The 21800-nt window shown below is 37.0% G+C and overlaps 1 protein-coding gene across 2 annotated transcripts; it reads right to left on the bottom strand.

The window, feature by feature from the left end:
* Positions 1-6245: 6245 nt before the first annotated feature.
* On the bottom strand, positions 6246-20185 carry CkIIbeta (casein kinase II subunit beta). Of its 2 annotated transcripts, none has more exons than XM_068388726.1 (5): positions 20104-20185; positions 13213-13288; positions 12489-12591; positions 12174-12346; positions 6246-7055 (listed from the first exon to the last, which is right to left on the bottom strand). In XM_068388726.1, exons 1-5 carry the CDS (start codon positions 20154-20156, stop codon positions 6741-6743), a joined length of 720 nt encoding a protein of 239 aa, XP_068244827.1. In that variant the 5' UTR covers positions 20157-20185; the 3' UTR covers positions 6246-6740. The 2 variants fall into 2 exon arrangements, with proteins under 2 accessions (XP_068244827.1, XP_068244829.1); XM_068388728.1 differs by lacking the exon at positions 20104-20185 and adding an exon at positions 18043-18074.
* Positions 20186-21800: the final 1615 nt, after the last annotated feature.

Raw genomic sequence — 21800 nt, 5'->3', positions numbered from 1 at the left:
TCCTTTATTCTGAATGAGTGTAAATGTGCACCACCAATCGCAAGTGCATAACCTTCTGTATTAGTACTGAGACATCTTCCCTGTCTGGGTTGGGTTTTGATACCGTACCATTTCTCTCCAACGTAAGCGGGGATAGATCAGTCTGTCTCTTTCGAGACTGACAATTAGTATTTCTAGGCGATTCATTCTTCTTGGCAGTATCAGCGTCTGAAGTATCTGATAAAGATGAGAAGAGCAAAAAGAACTAGAAAAGGACAAGTGAACACTATTCTTACCAGCATTCTTTGGGGTCGAGGTCTTGGAAACCAACAATGCTCCCATGGAGGAAAAAGCCACAGCAGCAAAGAACACACCAGCAGGTGCCATTCACTTCACCACCTCCACAGGTATAGCAGGAGTCTGGAAGCCATCGCAGTGGTAGCCTCAGAAGTTTTGGCAGCTGCCAAATCCCTCTCCTGTCAACAGAGAATCAAATTCCCAAGGAAGGCCAACTTCCATAGGTTAAGGTTGTTGATGACTGAGGTCCCAGCCCTTGTAAAAAGCACAAGGATGATTAGGACTAGACAGGTTTGCACTAAAACCCTGCCATACTCTTGTGACTTTACCCAGAAACGACCGTGTTTTTGTAGTGTACTTTTAATTTAATTTATCCAAGTTTACCAAGACAATCCACGTCGGCACATCTATTTATTCTGTAAAGTGAAAGGAAATAATTACAACAAAAATTTCATGGGCAGCAAGAGTAAGGGCATACTGCTTGCTCCCAAACCTATAAGTGTTATGCTTGCTGACTGACGCGTGCGAGGACAGAGTGTCGAAGGACAGAGCGTCGAATGGACAAAATGCCAAACAGACAAAGTGTCGAACGGACAAAATGCCAAACGGACAAAGTGTCGAACAGACAATGTGTCGAAATTATCCATCCATATACCAAAGGCACTTCTCCCAATTTTGGGGGGTAGCCGACATCAACAAAAACAAAACAAAAAAGGGGACCTCTACTCTCTATGTTCCTCCAGCCTAACCAGGGACTCAGCCGAGTTCAGCTGGTACTGCTAGGGTGCCACAGCCCAACCTCCCACATTTCCACCACAGATGAAGCTTCATACTGCTGAGTCCCCTACTGCTGCTACCTCCGCGGTCATCTAAGGCACTGGAGGAAGCAGCAGGGCATACCGGAACTGCGTCACAATCGCTCGCCATTCATTTCTATTTCTAGCACGCTCTCTTGCCTCTCTCACATCTATCCTCCTATCACCCAGAGCTTTCTTCACACCATCCATCCACCCAAACCTTGGCCTTCCTCTTGTACTTCTCCCATCAACTCTTGCATTCATCACCTTCTTTAGCAGACAGCCATTCTCCATTCTCTCAACATGGCCAAACCACCTCAACACATTCATATCCACTCTAGCCGCTAACTCATTTCTTACACCCGTTCTTACCCTCACCACCTCGTTCCTGACCCTATCTACTCGAGATACACCAGCCATACTCCTCAGACACTTCATCTCAAACACATTCAATTTCTGTCTCTCCATCACTTTCATTCCCCACAACTCCGATCCATACATCACAGTTGGTACAATCACTTTCTCATATAGGACTCTCTTTACATTCATGCCCAACCCTCTATTTTTTACTACTCCCTTAACTGCCCCCAACACTTTGCAACCTTCATTCACTCTCTGACGTACATCTGCTTCCACTCCACCATTTGCTGCAACAACAGACCCCAAGTACTTAAACTGATCCACCTCCTCAAGTAACTCTCCATTCAACATGACATTCAACCTTGCACCACCTTCCCTTCTCGTACATCTCATAACCTTACTCTTACCCACATTAACTCTCAACTTCCTTCTCTCACACACCCTTCCAAATTCTGTCACTAGTCGGTCAAGCTTCTCTTCTGTGTCTGCTACCAGTACAGTATCATCCGCAAACAACAACTGATTTACCTCCCATTCATGATTATTCTCGTCTACCAGTTTTAATCCTCGTCCAAGCACTCGAGCATTCACCTCTCTCACCACTCCATCAACATACAAGTTAAACAACCACGGCGACATCACACATCCCTGTCTCAGCCCCACTCTCACCGGAAACCAATCGCTCACTTCATTTCCTATTCTAACACATGCTTTACTACCTTTGTAGAAACTTTTCACTGCTTGCAACAACCTTCCACCAACTCCATATAACCTCATCACATTCCACATTGCTTCCCTATCAACTCTATCATATGCTTTCTCCAGATCCATAAACGCAACATACACCTCCTTACCTTTTGCTAAATATTTCTCGCATATCTGCCTAACTGCAAAAATCTGATTCATACAACCCCTACCTCTTCTAAAACCCCCCTGTACTTCCCAGATTGCATTCTCTGTTTTATCCTTAATCCTATTAATCAGTACTCTACCATACACTTTTCCAACTACACTCAACAAACTAATACCTCTTGAATTACAACACTCTCCCTTACCCTTATATAGTGGTACAATACATGCACAGACATAATCTACTGGTACCATTGACAACACAAAACACACATTAAACAATCTCACTAACCATTCAATTACAGTCACACCCCCTTCCTTCAACATCTCAGCTTTCACACCATCCATACCAGATGCTTTTCCTACTCTCGTTTCATCTAGTGCTCTCCTCACTTCCTCTATTGTAATCTCTCTCTCATTCTCATCTCCCATCACTGGCACCTCAACACCTGAAACAGCAATTATCTCTGCCTCCCTATCATCCTCAACATTCAGCAAACTTTCAAAATATTCCGCCCACCTTTTCCTTGCCGCCTCTCCTTTTAACAACCTTCCATTTCCATCTTTCACTGTCTCTTCAATTCTTGTGCCGGCCTTTCTTACTCTTTTCACTTCTTTCCAAAACTTCTTATTCTCTTCATATGACTGACCCAGTCCCTGACCCCACCTCAGGTCAGCTGCCCTCTTTTCCTCACGTACCTTGCGCTTTACTTCCACCTTTTTCTCTCTATATTTTTCATACTTCTCTATACTATTACTCTGCAGCCATTTTTCAAAAACCCTCTTTTTCTCTTCCACTTTTACCTTCACTCCTTCATTCCACCATTCACTGCCCTTCCTCATGCTGCCTCCAACAACCTTCTTGCCACATACATCACTTGCAATCCCAACAAAATTTTCTTTTGCTAACTTCCACTCCTCCTCTAAATTACCAGTTTCTCTTACTCTCACCTCGTCATATGCCATTTTCAACCTTTCCTGATATTTACTTTTTACCCCAGGTTTTATTAGCTCTTCAACCCTCACTAGCTCCCTTTTACATCCACCTACTCTATTCCCCCACTCTTTTGCTACAACCAATTTTCCTTCCACCAAAAAATGATCAGACATACCGTTAGCCATACCCCTAAACACGTGCACGTCTTTCAATCTTCCAAACATTCTTTTAGTTATCAACACATAATCCATTAATGCCCTTCCTACTACTCTTTCATTTGCCACTCTTACCCATGTATACTTATTTTTATCTTTCTTCTTAAAAAAGCTAGCACTTATTACCATCTCTTGTTCAACACACATATCTACCAGTCTCTCACCACTCTCATTTTCACCTGGTACGCCATACTTCCTAATGACACCTTCTACCTCTCCAGCACCCACTCTAGCATTTAAGTCACCCATAACAACTACATAATTCCTTCTACCCAGTCCTTCTACACACCTAGTTAATTCATTCCAAAACTCATTCCGCTCTTCTTCACTTTTCTCACTACCTGGCCCATACGCACTGACAAACGCCCAACATTCCCCGAAATTATAAAAATGATAAATGATAAAATATAAATGATAAAAAGAGAGAGAATACAGTATCCATTTAACTAACGACCTAATTAACCTTTAACTATATAATAATGTTTACATTGGTATATCCTTACATATAACTATATAACAATGATAAAATATAAATGATAAAAATAGAAAGAATACAGTATCCATTTAACTAACGACCTAATTAACCTTTGATTATATGATAATGTTTACATTGGTATATCCTTACATATAACTATATAACAATGTTTACAATGATATATCCTTGCATATAACAATTCTTACATTGTTATATTCTTACATCCATATTCTAGAGAGAGATAGAGAGAATATATATACGGTCTTCAGTCTGTGAGAGATTTCTCACCAGTTAACTTCCTTCGAGATTCAAGTTTCAATTTAGATTTCCATTCTACCTAACCTATAATAATGGAAATAATCAAGACTCAAATGGGTGGAAAGAAACTGCTACACGAAGGTTATGCATACGTGATAGATAAAGTGGTTAACGAAAGAATATATTGGAAATGTGAAAAACGTAACTATTGTAACAACAGAGCAATAACTCAAGGTGAAACAATTTCCAAAACTACTGAGCATTCACACCAGCAACAGTTCTCAGATTGATGCTATAAAAGTTATAGATAAGATAAAAAAATTCATTCCAAACATTCCGAAGAAATTCCATCTTCTATAATAAATCAGTGCACAAACGATGTTCCAGTCTCCATAGTTGGAAAGCTTCCAAGAAAGGAATCTCTAGCTCGAACAGTTAGGAGAGTTCGAAATTCAACTTTTAGCAGTGAAAACTTAACTGTAACAACGAGGGGAGAGCCATTCTTATTATTTGATGAAAATGGCGTAAAAATATATTCAACAACCCAGAATCTCAACACTTTGAGCTCCAATAGAAGATGGTTCTGTGATGGAAATTAACTATATACCATTCATGGTCTTATTGATCAAAACATGACTTTACCCTTAATGTACTGCATTACCGAAAACAAAGATGAGACTACTTATTCCATTATTTTTGAGTTTTTGTCTGCTAAGCAACTAAATCCTATTTCCATTACCGCTGATTTTGAACGCTCGGCCATCAACCAAATGAGAATTATTTTCCCTGAGTCCACAATTCATGGATACTTCTTTCACTTCGGGCAGTGTTTGTGGAGAAAAATCCAAGCCCTAGGATTGCAGACATGGTATAACGAGCGTAATGATGCTTTTATTATAAAGCAAATTCAGGCCCTCGCATTTGTTCCCCCGTGATGTTTGTGCTCTATTCAATAAGTTAATCGAGTCTTTTGATGATGAAACCGATGAAACATTAGGAGAATTTTTACAATATTTTGAAGCTACATGGCTTGGAATTGTCCAGAGGGGAAGAAGAAGAAAGCCATTATATGAAATTGCTTGTGGTCAGTTCACGAGAGAGTTCCAAAAGATTTGCCTAGGACCAATAACTCCGTTGAAGGGTGGCATAATGCTTTTCATAGAAGAGTGAAGATTTGCCACCCAACAGAGGACAAACTTTTACGAAAACTTCGTATGGAGCAGGCCAGCACTGAAATGATTCTAGGACAAATTCAACAAGGCCGTGATGTAAAAAGAAAATACAAGAAATATGCTCTCCTTAACCTAAGACTAAAAAGTATTTTTGATACATATGACGTCAATGATGGGTTACAATATCTTCGAGCCATCGCTCACAATCTTTAAATAAATATTGCTACAAGTTTTTTTAATACATTTGTATTTTCATATTTTATGTCTTCTCATAAATAAATTTTTATTGCTTATATTGATGTATGATGTATATTTACGATCCTATATCCATTTTATTTTTTCAAAAGCGCTGAATGACCTTGTAATCCCAGTGCTTGGCGTAAGCCTAAATTGAATAATCAACTCAAAAAACATTTATAACTCCTTGTAACCCTCTATCTTCTGGATGACCTTGAAGTCCCATTGCTTGACTTAAGCCTAAAATCAATAATCAAATCCAATCTATCTATCTCTCTTTTTAACTTTTGTCCATTCTACACTTTGTCCAATCGACACTTTGTCCCTTCTACACTTTGTCCTTCGACCCTCTGTCCTTCTACCGACTGACGGATGGTGGGGTTCTGCCGCAATCTGCCATTAGTTATAACTAATGTACCTCATTAAATTTCAACAGGTGTTACACCGCTGAAGTCATACTCCTATTAAAGAATTCATATTTCTAACTGTATAAACAAACCTGTTTAAGGAGGTCCAAACTTTTTACAATTTTGTATGTGGTGGAATCAAATTGACAGTAAAAAGTTATTCATTCTCAGATTATAATTACATAACACAGAAATCAATGGCATACAAAAGTTAAATCGTAAATATTTTAATGGTGGTTTACGGGTGTTAAAAAGGGTAAAATATGTATTTACATTTTATTATAAGATACTTTGTTTCCAAATACTTATTACAACAAAACTCTTAGTTAATGTTGTGAACATGTAAAATTGTATTCAAAAGATTAAAACTACAGGGAAATCACTCCATGGCTGCAAAGGTTAACAAGCAGTGAGGTAACAGACTCTTAAGGAATGTGTGCAGTCATATTTGCCATGCGGTGATCTCCCACTTCAAGGATATATATTGATGTATTCCATACATGTTCCAACTAACAAAACATAAAGTTGAGTGCTACACTTTTATCACATCAGACCAGCTTTGCCCTATTTCCTTTGCTGGAACACTGCTAATTTACTTGACAAATCAATCTCACTTTGCACAGTGATAACTTACCAGGCAACGATATCATCAATACGTTGTTGGCATTGAATACTGTATAGACAATGCATTTTTTTTCCTTAATACATATTACAAATTAATCACATCCATAACATTAAATAGAATATTTCCTAAGCTTTAACGTTTCCCATTATTGTAGTTCATAGCTCTCATTGGAGCTTTAAAATTTGCTGCTGCTTGTTGCTGAATCTGGTAAGCCATAGGATGAATTTTAAAGCCATAAAGTCTAGGAACAAATTGATTTGCTGGTCTTTTGGGTCTATATTCAGGGTGCACCATGAAAAGCATGTGGGGAAAGCCAGTTCCAAAGTAAGCGCCATCGATGTGATGATGGCGAGATGATTTTGGTGTGTAGACATCACAACATTTGGGACAATATAACTTAACCATTGCTTCTCCCGGAACATCGCTAAGTCCAATTGGCAACATGGGCTGTCAAAATAACCACAAATGATTAAATTTTCAATACTCTTTTTACACCTAAAATCATGGTAAATTATACGAGGCCTAACAGAACAATGACTCTTATAACATGAAGAAAACCAACATTCAATGACTTGAAAAAAAAAAAAAACAACATTCAATGACTTGAAAAAAAAAATAAATCTTAAGCTACCTATTTTCCTGCTGCTATCATGGATCATTTCCACACAAAAAATAAATAAAAAATCTTTGGGCTCCTGAATACAAAAATATATGAGGTAAAAAAAATCTTTGAGCACCTGAAAAAAAATATATACGAAATATTCATGACAGAAAACCTTTTTATTTAGGCGACTCGGCTTCATTTAGTCTTTCTTTCATTATTGTTCTTTCCAGTAGCTATGTTTTGGATTTAAATTTTATTAAAAATTTGGCCAGCGCAAAGCCTCATTTCACACGCAATACCAGAGTGCAATAAATAGCGTTTCGATGATGTAATTTGTCATCATCCTTTCGTATAACCGTTAGTTCTCCAGTACCTCATCGAATGGATACGAGATTTGTATCTGAGCGACAAGCGATACTGGCCCTAAGAGAAAATGTGTACAGAACACAGATAGGAGTAACGCTTGCACAGGCTGGGTGGAACGCTAAGCGATTCAGACGACATATACCTGTATACATGTAAAAAAAAATTTAAGGTATACATGTATGTATATATATTATTACTAGCTATGCTAAAATCCCAGTTGGAAAACCAGGATGCTATAATAATAAATATAAAGTACCTTAAGATCAGTAACAATGTTAAAATAGACCTCTCATTATTATTACAAGCTAAGCTATACCTCTAGTTGGAAATGGTCCCAATAGGGAAAAATGGCCCAGTGAGGAAAGGAAAAAAAAAGGAACTAAACTACAAGCGAAGAAATAAATACCAAAATTAAATCTTTCCTATATAAGCTCCAAAAAAAAAAAGGCCATGGTACAGAGGAATACGTGGAAAGAATAGACCAAAATACGCTGTGTATGTGTAAGCAAAGACAAAGCGAGTCGTAACCAGAGAGAGGGATCCAATGTGGTAATGTCTGGCTAGTAAAAGGACCCAATAACTCTCTAGCAGTTGTATCTCAACAGGTGCCCTGGCCAATCTACTACTCCCTACTATGAAGGACTAATGTCCCCCAGTTAATTTGCTGCAAGTTTAACCTTTTAAAGTTACTCGGATTCTACTGACCGATTTAAAGACTATTCCACAATCCAGTCACAGCTAGATTAAATCTTCCAGAATACTGTGTAGTACTGAGCTTTATGAAGGAGAAGGCACGACTTTGAATTAACTGCATACCAAGTATTATGATAAGGATGGTACTCTCTGGGAAGTTCCAAATGCAAAGAAAGGATGGTTAGAGTTATCATGCGCAAAAAACGAACTGAATGATTGAGCCAGAGATTAATATACCACAAGTTTTGGTTCAACAAATTAGGATGAGTCAGCAGATGAGAGACCAAAAGAGAACAATACTCACAAAAGTGCAATGAAAAAATCTTCAGAATAGAATGATCATTGAAAACCTTTCTCAATAAGCCAAATACTTTTGCCATTGAAGATGAAACAGACCACATGTGATTTTCAAAAGTAAATTTGCAATCGAGAATCACACCTAAAATTTTAATGAAGTAAATGAAGTCGTAATCAGTTAAAGCAACATAATCAATGCAGAGATTTGGATGTTGAGGAGCAACTGTCCTTGACCGACCTACCTACCTACCTACCTACCTTTATGGTTCAATTCATGCCCCATAATTTGCACCATGTACTAACTTTAGCTAGATCTCTATTAAGGGATTCAGCAACCAAGATCTACATTCAGGAGATGAGTGCAACAATGGAACATTATACAAATAAAATCTGTTCCTGAAGATATGTTTGTTAAGTGAAAATTTATTCATCGCAGCGCATTTTCCCATTGACTTCTATTATAAACATTGAGATAGGTTCCTACGAGCTCTCCAAAGTTAACATTTCCCAATCCAAGGCTTAAATTACTGTACATTAATAAAATTGAATACCTAAACAATTTTGATTTATTAACATTAAGGTAATATAAGCCAGGTTACAACACTTACTGGAAAAGCAGGATGTTATACGCCCAAGGGCTCCCAAGAAAAAAAATAGCACAGTGAGAAAAGAAAACAAGGAAATAACTACCTGAGAAGTAATGAACAATCAAAATAAAATATTCTAAGAACAGCAACAACATTCAATTAGATCTTACATAAACTAATCAAACTTCAAAAATTCAACAGGAAAAGAAATAAGGTACAAGAGTGTGCCCAAGTGTAGCCTCAAGCAAGAGAACTCTAACACAAGACAGTAAAAGGCCATGGCACTACCCAAGACTAGAGAACAATGATTTGATTTTGAAGTGTCCTCCTTCTAGAAGAGCTGCTTACCATAACTAAGTCTTTTCTACCTTTACCTAGAAGAAAGTACCTACTGAACAATTACAGTGCAGTAGTTAACCCCTTTAGTAAAGAAGAAATGTTTGGTAATTTCAGTGTTGTCAGGTGTATAAGGACAGAGGAGAATGTGGAATGAGTAGGCGAGACTACCAAGTGTATGTGTAAGAAAAGGAAAAATGAGCCATAACCAGAGAGAGGGATCCAATGTAGCACTTTCTGGTCAGTCAAAGGACACAAGAACACTCTAGCATTAGTATCACAATGAGCTGGTGCCTTGGCCAACCAGAGAACAATGGTTTAAAATGCATATTTTTTTCCTGCAAGCAGCAAAAATGAAAAACTAAAATGCCAGTATTATTTTCAATACAGCTGTGTCCCATTAAAAAGGAAACATCGTAGTATTAAAAAAGCGTGGTTAGTTGCAGTATGAAATACACCAGCAATGCTAACGTTAACTACTACCGTACTTATAAAGACAAATTTTACTCAATAATAATACATTAATTAATAATATCTTACAGTTACTAATTACCGATCAAAATGACTTGTAACTTCAAAAAATAATTACAATCGAAACACACAGCAAATGAAAGTTATAAGAAAAAAATAAATCTAAAATGAAAAGCAACCTCGGCCAGTTAGGGGTGAGAAACACACTAGCAAGTCAAACGTTAGTACGTACTTATAATTCACAGGATAAAGACATACTATTTGACTCGATAATTCTAAAATTGATAAAAATTTTACTTACAAGTTACTGATCAAAATACTCCTAACTTTATAAATAAAATATTTACATTTCAACCAGCGAAAGTGTAGAAAAAACACAATAATGAAAAGCAAGACAAGTCAGTTGGGGTGTGAAACGCAAAATAAAGTTTAACATAAACTAATATAGAGTACTGTACAGTACTTATAATCTACATAATAAAAACAATATGACTGGGTAAGAATTCTATAATTAATAATAATTTGGTAACAAATTACTGATCAAAATATTCGAAACTTCAAATTTTTGGTATGTAAATCGAAGCATAAGCAAAATGATTTTATTCTTATATTCGAATGTTCATTCACCAGATTAGTGTACCGTCATCTGCATGTGTAACACACTTGTTTTCTGGGCCAAACCACATACAGTATCTGTATATAGTATAAAGTAATGAGTCAAGAACACTACCCTGAGGAATACAAGATAGCACATTCCTATACTAACTACGGTGTGCATCAACAACTACTCTGCTATCTATTACCTGAAATTTCAATACTAATGCTTAGAAAAGACCCACCTACTCGCAAATGTCTGAGTTGGAAACACGGGCCTCATGATTACCACAATCAAGGGATTTCTGTACAGCATTGGAGATTATAAGAAGGCAATCTCAGCTCAAGGACTTTGTGAAAGCAAATTTGCAAACTAGGGAATAAATAATATGGGAGTTATTTATGGTAATTGGGTGTTGATGACAGCTGGGCTAGAGCTACCGCAAGTACATACACCTAATGGAGTAACATTACCAATATTCCAAGTGCAAAAAGAACTACTACTTGCTAACTTGCAGAAAATAAGACATCTTAGAGCTAAGAAATCAATGGTCTTTATTAAAAAAGAAAAAAAAAATAATTATAACACCCCCATCAGCATGAAGGTCTATCAAAATTTTTAATTTAAAAAGACCAAAGCTAAAATAGTTAAGCTTAAGAAAAACAGGAATGAAGGAAGAAAAAAGTTTCTCACTATAGTACTTGGCTGCCTGTAAATCACAGGTCAGAAGAGCTGCCCTTTCCTTTGGTCAGTGATTAACAGACCCATTGGATTTATGTAAAGGAGAAACTTTTCAGTCTACACCAAAAAGTAGATTTAAAAAAAGATGGCTCACCACTAAGTCCCCAGATTATATCAGAAAGGGTTCAGTTGAAGCATAAACTTTCTGAGCAACAGGTCTTAGCCGAGTAGAGTTATTCTAAGTCAAATCTGATTTGTTATGCTTCGAAAGATAAGTCTCTTGCTTCTCCAAATAAGTACGTCTACAACCATCAATGAACCAGGGTTTGTCTTTCACTCAGTATTTTAGCAACCAAGATTGATTGATTGATTTACAGTTTTCTGGCATCCTGACATCTAATTAGCAAACAAGAAGGGATACCCCAGCTAACTATGTTGACCAGATTTTCAATCAAACACACAAAAGGCTCAATACTTTTATAATGATGACCAATTCAAATGCTAAAGATCACTCAAAATACCATTTCAGCATGATGAAGGTTCAATATAGATAATAGGTACATCATGAATGCCAAGATGATGTCTTAATTACAGTACTAACGAAAACGAGGCTTAATCTGACGTCACAAATGGAGAACCAACCTCACTCATTATGACACAACAAACGACTCCACATGTAGGTCCAAAACCAGAATTAAACCCCTCCCTATGATGAGCATTGAAATCAACAATCACAAAAGATGCCTTATCATTATCGTGTATCTTAACCATAATGGTAAGAAGACAGATATAATCATCATATATACATACAGTATGTGCAACACATCTCTCAAGCATAAATATTTACAATGAAGGCATTTAAAGTACTATATAAAATCTAATGCTACATGGGGAAGATTTAGAGCATCCACTTATAGTACTAAATCAGTGCTTACCTGATTTTCACAATATACTCTTGGACAGTGACCAAAATCCCCAGCTTGGTATTTTTCAATCATCTGTGCAATGCCACGGTTAGTTAGAATATATCTGGCATGGATGAGCCCATACAACATCTCTGCTGCCTGTTCAATAAGGTCACTCTGATGAGGTATTTCCTCCTCCTCATCTATTTTGGAATGAAAACAAAAAAATAATCTTTAATTTAAAATAATTCAGTATTGATATCTATATGATTTTGATTACATTAGATCAGTATTTATGCTTACTCATTGGAATGTCTTCAAATTCAATGCAACGTCATTAAATACCTGGTTCCAAATCCAGAATCATGTCGAGAGCTTGACGGTAATGAGGCACTTGCTCATTGAGACCTGTTAAATTGAATTTATCTTGGATGTAGTCCTCGTCCACCTGAAAAACACGAGAAGAATATTACGGGAGTTGAACCACCAAGTGTTATTTGTAAAGGAATTGATTGTAAATTTCATACATCATCATCTTTGCTATGAAGAGCCGAAGGAAAGGAAAACCAGAAACAAACGATGAAGAGGATTCTCTATGTATCTTGGAATCCTTTCAACTAAACAAAGGAATCTAAAATTCTCATATTGTAAAACAGTTACTCATAATACAAAATAAAGGAAATTCACTTGATGTTTTTGTAAAGGATATCAGTGAAAACATTGCCAATATAAAAAATTAATACAAATTTATAACTATCAATTAAAAAGGAAATGCAGCATAGACAAATTAACTCTCCCTTTACCTAGGAGGAGGAGGAGGAGGAGGAGGAGGAGGAGGAGGAGGAGGAGGAGGAGATTCATAGTAGAAATAAAGTTTATAACTCACACTAACAGAAATTCTGCACTCGCTTATAACAAATTATACTTCTGTGCTTATAAAAATATTTCACAAACCAGTCAAAATACAAAATCCAGATCACGACAATGTAAGCAGTGACATTTCAATCCATACCCGTGTGTGTAGCTTCAGAAACAAATTTTACTGTACATGCACAGGAAAGAGTCTTACCTCACAAAAGAATTCATTTCCCCTGAGGCCACAAAACCAAGCAATCCATGACACTTCTTCAGAACTACTCATCTTGCTGAAAGAAAAAACTACGTATTAATGTTGTAAGATGAAAGTAGACAAAATAACAGATTTTTAAGATAATTTGTATTTTTCCTAACAATTTAAACCTGAATCCTTTAATAGGTTATATTTTCAGCTTGGCTGGAACATGGCTGCTAAAGGCCGGTTTACAAGGGGATAGTTCTGGCGCAGTAACTGGCGGCATGGTAACTTTCCAGGGTAGTAAGCGCTTGCACTAGGACAGTTAGCCTTTGCACCGGGATAGTTTGCCGATGCCAGTAAATTTTTCCCGTTAGGGCCTTAATTGCTAGCAAAGTCACTGACAGTTCAGATGTATATATTGATGCTTTAATAGGTAATGAGGAGACTCGTTTTTTCTGAGGATACCTCGGCAACACCAGCACACATCTAAGATTACGAGCCCTCAGTATATCATCATTGTTACTAGTTACCAGCCCTCAGTATATCATCATTGTTACTAGTTACCAGCCCTCAGTATATCATCATTGTTACTAGTTACCAGCCCTCAGTATATCATCATTGTTACTAGTTACCAGCCCTCAGTATATCATCATTGTTACTAGTTACCAGCCCTCAGTATATCATCATTGTTACTAGTTACCAGCCCTCAGTATATCATCATTGTTACTAGTTACCAGCCCTCAGTATATCATCATTGTTACTAGTTACCAGCCCTCAGTATATCATCATTGTTACTAGCTAAGCTACAACCTAGCTGGGAAAGCACGATCCTTCAAGTTGAAAGGCTCCAACAGGGAAAAATAGCCTAGTGAAGAGAGGATATAAACTTCTGTACATGAGAAGTAATGCATGATCATGAAATATCTCCAAGATCAGTAACAATGTTAAAAAAGATCTGTCATATATAAATTATGGAGAGAGATTTACGTTGGCCTTGCTACAAGTTTGAACTCCTGAAGTTAAAAGATTCAACTGAATGATTAGGAAGATCATTCTAAATCTGCTCACCGCAGGAATAAACTTTCTAAAATACTATGCAGCATTAAACCTCATGATAAAGGCATGACTGTTAGAATTAACTGCATACCTAGAAACCATACAAGATGTTAACAGTCTGGGAAGAATGCAAAAGATGATTGAAATCAAGAGAAATCTTGTGTACCATGCAATAAAAACTAACTGAACGATGATGCCACAGATTAATATCTAGATCTGGAATTATATATTTAATAGACCACAAGAATTTGTCCAAAATATTAAGACGAGTCAGCAGCTGAAGACCAGACAGTAATTTGTATTTTTCCTAACTATAAACCTGTGTTCTTTACATAGGAAAATAATAAATGTAGAACTAAAATACGGTTATCAAAACTTTATAACGAGGTATCAACAACACAACCCCATTAGTATAACAACGGGCCTCACTGAGCCCAATTATTTTTCTGATGTATGCAAACACCTAAAGAAAAGTCGACTCCAACTCCCTTTCCTCAGTGCCCGGAGCCTCAGGGCCATCTAGCGAGTGAAGTACTCCTACACAGGAATCCAAGTCATCATAGAAAGTTTCTTCCACCTATGATGCCACGCCCGGATGACATTGAGGTGGGTTGTAATCGTCATTGTGTTCTTACAACACAAGGGCACGAGACCTTGAGGGGTCTTCACCAGCGTCACGCGCCGAAAGCAAGGCTAATAGCAACTGCACCTGCCTTAGAACTTCAGGATCTTCTATGAGTTTAGGAGGAACAGTTCTTTGGAAACATAGGAGGAATTTCTGCTCTATCTTGCTTAGCTCACAAAAGAAGCTAAGATATTGGGAGCTTCCTTCAGTACTGGTACTTCCTGTAGAATTAAGGCAGAGGGTTTGCCAGATTGTTTGCTTCATTTACAAGATGTCCGATGGGTGCGCGTTCTGGACCGATTCAATCAGCGACAGCCTAGGTTATCCACATAAAAGATCTCAAACCAATATGCATGCGTGGATGGAAGATATAACCCCTAGGTGAAGTAACTTTCTTCCTTGGCTTATGTATTCTTTGATCAAGCTACATCAGGATAATGCCTAGCTTCTCCCATAAAGTATCAAACATTGGTTTGGGTTTGATACAATGTGCCTGGCACAACTCTGTGTGTTGGTTCAACCTAGATACATGCACTATAAGTATGCTTAGGAACTGAAACAAGCAACCCAGTCTAGGATCAAAGGGGGATTGCACACTTGATGCTTGAAAGGAAAGGTTTACCTCTGGGAGCGTAAAGACAGCCTTCAAAGCCTCTGAAAGCCTTGAAACAAAGTGGCTTAGTGACCAAGCAGCCTTTATTTTTAGACGTAATATTTGCGCTTAGTGAGACATAGCAAGCACTGTGAGCTACTGAGTAGTATGTGCCAGGGTTATAGGTGCGTGAGATTGATCAGAGCAGTATACAGTACCCCATAAGGGTTTGCAAACACAGCTGTTAGCAAAAAAGTGCCAGCCAAGGAGGTGACCTGGGTGCGCTTACTGATAGTTAGTAGTAGCGCTCTCACCTATTTCAGGTGAGAGGATGGATTGCACCTGCGGGAGACTACGAGAGTCTAGTAGACACAGAATTGCGATAACTTGCATACTATGCTGCCTGAATAACGTGCTAACGATATTCAGGGAGCTCAGAAGAGTTACTGCCCACAGGCATCTGAATGGGCTGGCACTTCTGAGCTACCTGGATAGATAGAAAACCAAGTGAGAACGATGACATGCACTTGCGATTGTGTCTACCAAGTATCCCTGAAGGGTACACCAACTCAGAGGGAAAGCAGGAATGCCCACTTTTGTGATGATAAACGAGCTGCTCAGAGCGCACCATATGGGTGAGAACCTGCAGAGGAGGTAGAGACTACGGAGGAGAGAATCCCTCCTCTGTCCTCTAGAAGGGGATGAGCCAAAGTCATCCATGGCAGGAGCAGACATGCTATGCTGCAGACACACCCAAACCAACATATGCCTGGGCAAGTCCAGCAAACCTCACCAAGACACATGCAATACAAACATGGAATAGAAAAATGTAAAATTTTAATAACCAGGAAGCCTAGAGCAAGGTGAAAACACTTGTTCACACCAGCAGCTATGATCACAGTGGTTTTTCAGTGAGTGATTGGAGTGGGGGGGCTGCTTCCCCAATGCCTTCTAGAACACCCATTCAACCCTTTATAAAGTTTTAATGGCCAATCTTAGTTTCTTTTATATAAAGAACGAGGGTTTGTATTTGCATAGAACAAGCTTTCTAAATAAGACAATTTTTTGTGCAATTGAAGAAACAAAACGAAGTTTCTAAAAAGTAAAACTGAAACCAAGAATCACACCTAAAATTTCAAATCGTACAGAGTTAAAGAAACAATATCAATGCAGTGATATGGAGGTTGAGCCACTATCCTCGACCTACTTAAAATCAAAATTTTATGCCACATAACTTGCACCATGTACTAATTTTAGCTAATCAAGTCCTTTCCTTTGAGTATGTTCCAAGGTGTGCTCTTTATGGGGTTTCAGAATATAAATATTTACAGTATTTTATAAATAAAAAGATGAACATATTCTTGTTTTCCTTGTGATCCAAGGTGGAGGAAAAACAGATGGTTGCTCATGATTACCTCCACCAACGTAGTTAGGAGGTGGTTATGTTTTTGCTCCTTTGTTTGTTTGTTTGTGAACAATTTCTTGGCCACAATTTTACTCATAGAGTAGTGAAACTTTTAGGGATTAATTGTTATATTAATATGTGGAAGGGGTTCAATTTTTAAAGTCCTAGGTCAACGGTCAAGGTCAAGCAAAAAGCCAGCAGACAGGTTTCGAAAAATAAGCTACCGTGGGGGAGGTCTACACTCCGATTGTTTTTCTAGTTGTTTGTAGATTTGATGACAGGTTCTGATTGATTTACTTAAGAAATATGAAAGCCTAGGGAGTGACCTGGGTCAACCTTTGCAGACAATAGTAGGGGTGAGAATCGTTGGGTGTCGACTCATATTTGCAAGGGTTTAAAAGCTGCTTGTGAATGGTAAAGCAAGGGACAGCGATAATGCCTTTGCTAGCAGATAAAGCCCTAAAGACGAATCATATATTCATATGATCAGCTCCCAAACACACCCCAGCTAGGAACAGGGACGCCCAGACAATGGCTGCTGATGACCCAGCAGGTAGACCACCTAGAGGCTCCCCCAAACCATTCATTCATAGCTCACAAGGATGGTGAGGTTCCAGACACTACAACAAGCTATCGAGCTTAAATGAGACTTGAAAGCCATTCCAGCAGAATGCACGGTAGGGGCGTTTCCAAAAGGCCACCACAACCCTCGACAGTGTACCTTATGCATTGGATACTGTATATCATTCGTTATAATTATTTATGACCAGATTACTCTTACTGTATATTAAAGTAACAGATCAGCTGTAAGAAAACTACAAAGCCTTATTTAACTTTGACTTCAATTTCTCCTTATCCTGACCAAATGTTTCATGAAAAAACATTGTCCTTATTAACATAATCCTTGAAATAACGACATTATCACACAGTATAGGCTATCCCATTGACGTACAAACTTTACCAAGGGGTTAAGAGTGCATAGCACTAGGTCTAAAATTATGTTCGCTACGGGTGTGGCTTGGTTTTATTTTAGTTACAGACAGAAAAAAACTTTTCTACTTTAAAGCATTTCCCATAGAAAGACGTCCGTTTTCTTAAAACAATGACATTTATTTTCACTGCAAATGAAAACTTAATTATCTAAGAATTGATAATCAATATGGTTACCATGCGCAGCTCAGCATGTACCGCTTGCCAGTACATAGGTGCTTGAGGTCTTCTTTTTCCGTGAGCACACGGCGGAGCAAAAACCATTACTGTACAGTAAATTTCTAAAAAAATCCCACTTCTTAGACGGTCCAACAGATTTTCGGTTTATTTGCTGTTGAATGAAGGTCAAATTCATTGAAAGCAAATTATTTACAACAGGAAAAACTATTATCATGGTTCAAAATGTGGAGCCCTCGTATATTAGCGGCCAGTTCCTCCCGTCTGCATTAAAACTGGACACCAACTAACGTAAACTCCCCCCACCCTCTAACCTAACCTACAAGCCGTGTCCTTACCTACTTACCTATCAGGGGGGCTAACGGGGTAATAGTATAGAACACCATGCTCTCCATTTACTCCAATATAATGGAATCCTGCAGTTCTCACCTTCTTGCACAGTAATTAGAAGGTTATTTAAATTCTGGGAAAGCAATAATTAGCAATATATGTTGAAGAGGGGGGAAGGGGTTATAAAAAGAAAATAGCTCGGTTTCCTCACTAAACAACTTGGAACTGACATGTCAACATCGTCAACCAAACAGAAGTTCGTGATGCCAGCGTACATTTGATTTACTGTATATTCAAAATATACTTAATTAAAAATGGATTAATTACTCAAAAGTGTTCTTAACATATGCAATTTACAAATAGTGACACTTTTGAGTAATCGCAATTCTTGATTAAGTATATTTTGGATATACAGTATATCAAATGTACGCTGGCATCACGAACTTCTGTTTATGTATGCTGGCATCACGATCTGTTTGGTTGACTATGTTGACGTCAGTTCTATGTCGTTTAGTGAGGAAACCGAGCTATTTTCTTTTTATAATCCCTTCCCCCCTCTTCAACATATCTTGCTAATTATTGCTTTCCCAGAATTTAAATAACCCCCTTATTACTGTGCAAGAAGGTGAGAACTGCAGGATTACATTATATTAGAGTAAATGGAGAGCGTGGTGTTCTATACTATTACCGCTAACGGTCCCATGCAACTCCCCTTACAATGTCGTATTCTATGTCGGTCACCATCTTACATACACCCAGCAACGAAAGGAAATAACAAGTTTGAGTGAGACTCGAACCCCAGTCTGGCAATCACCAGGCAAGGACACTACCACCTGGCCACCACAACACTAGAAAATTAAGAAAATTCCCATTTTCTACGTACACGGGAGGAATTGGCCGCTGATATACAAAGGCTCCAAAACGTGATTATTTACAACTAAAATGAAGGTAAAAGTCACTGAAAACATATATAGGTTAATAAAGTATATTTTTACGTGCTTTCATCTACCGAACTAATACTTAAACATTCACTTTCTGATATTTGATCAACCGTGGTTCGCAACTACTTTAGGGAAAAGGGAAGTATGGTTTTACTTCAACTCAACTATCTCACATTTAATGTTTTTTTTTTTACCATAGAATAAAAAATGTTCGTTTAAAAATTAAATATCAGAAAAAATTAAAAATGAACACATTAAAACCTTATATTTGAGGAAAATAATTTGCATTCCTCGTAAGTCTACCTTATGTTAAACATGTTTTATTCTATGATAAAAAAAAATTGATGAGATATAAGTATTTCATAACATAGTTTCCTAAAAATTACTCAAAAATAAATATTCATTTAATTATAAAACCCGAAAATAGTCCGAGGTCAGACGTAGCCTACGTAGACAACAGATAGGGTCTATCCTACCTATGGCATGCTGCTATCCTTTAAATAAAAATAAAATGAGCTAATATGATATATGGGAAATAAATAAACTCTGTCACTTCTAAATATAAGAACAAATTAGAAAATACAATAAGCAATAACGAAATTAGGAATGAAAACACTTCCTCGAGGCCTTGGACCCGCGTCATAACAATACCGATTTTAGGCATAAAAATAACTCCATTAATGGTTTAAATCATTCTATTCTAGCATAAAGATTGTATATAACCGAACTAAATGTAAACCTCGATATTAAATGTAATAGAAATGGCCATTTTCGGGTGGAAAATACTTACCGCTTAGTAGTTCTTTCAGCAACGCCAGAAAGGAGCAGGTCTGCTGCTGCCATCTGTTGGCTGAAATGCTAACCACACATTACAATGCTAGGGGGGCTGAATTATATACCTTTTTTTCATTTTTATAACGAAAACAACATCCATTATTACCTCTACATTCTATAAATTTTAAGTACTATAATATAAGGCTAGATTGGAATACAAAATAAAAGAGAAAGTGCGAGAAAACGCATGGAATGAAGCAACAAAAAGCATTATCACCATCTTAGGGGGCTAAATTGTATATATATTTTTTTCCAAATATATCACACGTATAGAACGAAAAAAATCCATTTATATTTCTACACTCTCTAAATTTAAATTATTTTTATGTAAGGCTAAACTAGAGCAAGAAATAAAATAGAAACTACCTAAAAACGTAAGAAAACGAGTAATGAAGCAACTAGAAGGCATATTGTCACCATGCTAGGAGGTTAAATTGTATATATTTTTTCCAAATATATCATACGTATATAACGAAAAAAATCCATTTTTATTTCTACACTCTCTAAATTTCAATTATTATAATGTAAGGCTGAAGCAGAGTAAGGAATAAAAGTGAAACTACGTGAAAACGCAAGAAAACGAGTAATGAAGTAACTAGAGACATTATCTCCATGCTAGGGGGCTAAATTATACTTTTTTTCCAAATACATCATACACCTATAACGAAAATAAATCCATATATATTTCTACACTCTCTACACTTCAATTATTTTAATGTAAGCTTAAAGTAGAGTCAGTAGTAAAAGTGAAACTACGTGGAAACGCAAGAAAACAAGAAATTAAGCAAACATATGCATTATCGCCACCCTAATGGGCAAAATTATATACTTCTTTCTAGATGTTTTATATGTATGTAAAAAAAACGTCTATTGCCACACGTACATTCTATAAATTTCACGTGATTTAATATAAGGTTAAAGTAGGGTAAGGAATAAAAGTGAAACTAATTCGAAAACGAGAAATGAAGCAAGCAAAGGTGTTGTCACATGAACGATTTCTTTAAATATATTTCCTTAAATATATCTTCGCCGATAAAGGTATCTATTTAAAGCAATGTTGAAGTAAGACACTAGATTATTCTATTTTATATATTTGCTGAAGATTTTGAACATTATTTCCCTATATCTTTTGATACATCTCTACTTATAGTAATGACTCCAATTTGTAGACCCATACTCAGGCTCTTATCAAGGATAGCTTCATTCATTCATTAAAACAATCCATTCCTACATGAATGTAACAATGTAATACACAATATTAATGTATTTGCGCATTTCCTGAGAATTTTAAAAGTTGTGTTGCGGAGTGGTAGATTTATTTAGATCTTGCTAGTTCACGATATCCTACTTGCTATAGGCCCAGCTTAAGCTATCCTACTAAGATTATATAGTCTTCTTTCAATCATTATAGGAAATAGTTCCTAAAATATACATTATTGTTTAAGGTTAATTGTAACTGTATGGTATTTATCAAATTTGCATTGGTGTTAATTAAGTGACGGTAAATAATAATAGGCCTACTTGGATGATATCAATTAATCTTCACTAATTTGCCACCACTTTTATCGTTATTATTATTATTATTATTATTGTTGTTGTTGTTGTTGTTGTTGTTGTTGTTGTTGTTGTTGTTGTTGTTATTATAAGGCTCTC

The sequence above is a fragment of the Palaemon carinicauda genome, chromosome 15 (genome assembly GCF_036898095.1).
Source record: "Palaemon carinicauda isolate YSFRI2023 chromosome 15, ASM3689809v2, whole genome shotgun sequence".
NCBI classification, from domain to species: Eukaryota; Metazoa; Arthropoda; class Malacostraca; order Decapoda; family Palaemonidae; genus Palaemon; species Palaemon carinicauda.
This window is presented reverse-complemented; position numbering and strand designations above follow the sequence as displayed.

Coding starts and splice junctions, on each gene's coding strand:
- CkIIbeta (XM_068388726.1), bottom strand. CDS start 20,156: ATGGCAGCAGCAGACCTGCTCCTTTCTGGCGTTGCTGAAAGAACTACT. Junction 12,592..13,212: donor GAAATGAATTCTTTTGTGAG/GTAAGACTCTTT, acceptor CGTGTTTTTCAG/GTGGACGAGGACTACATCCA. Junction 12,347..12,488: donor GATTCTGGATTTGGAACCAG/GTATTTAATGAC, acceptor ATTCCAAAATAG/ATGAGGAGGAGGAAATACCT.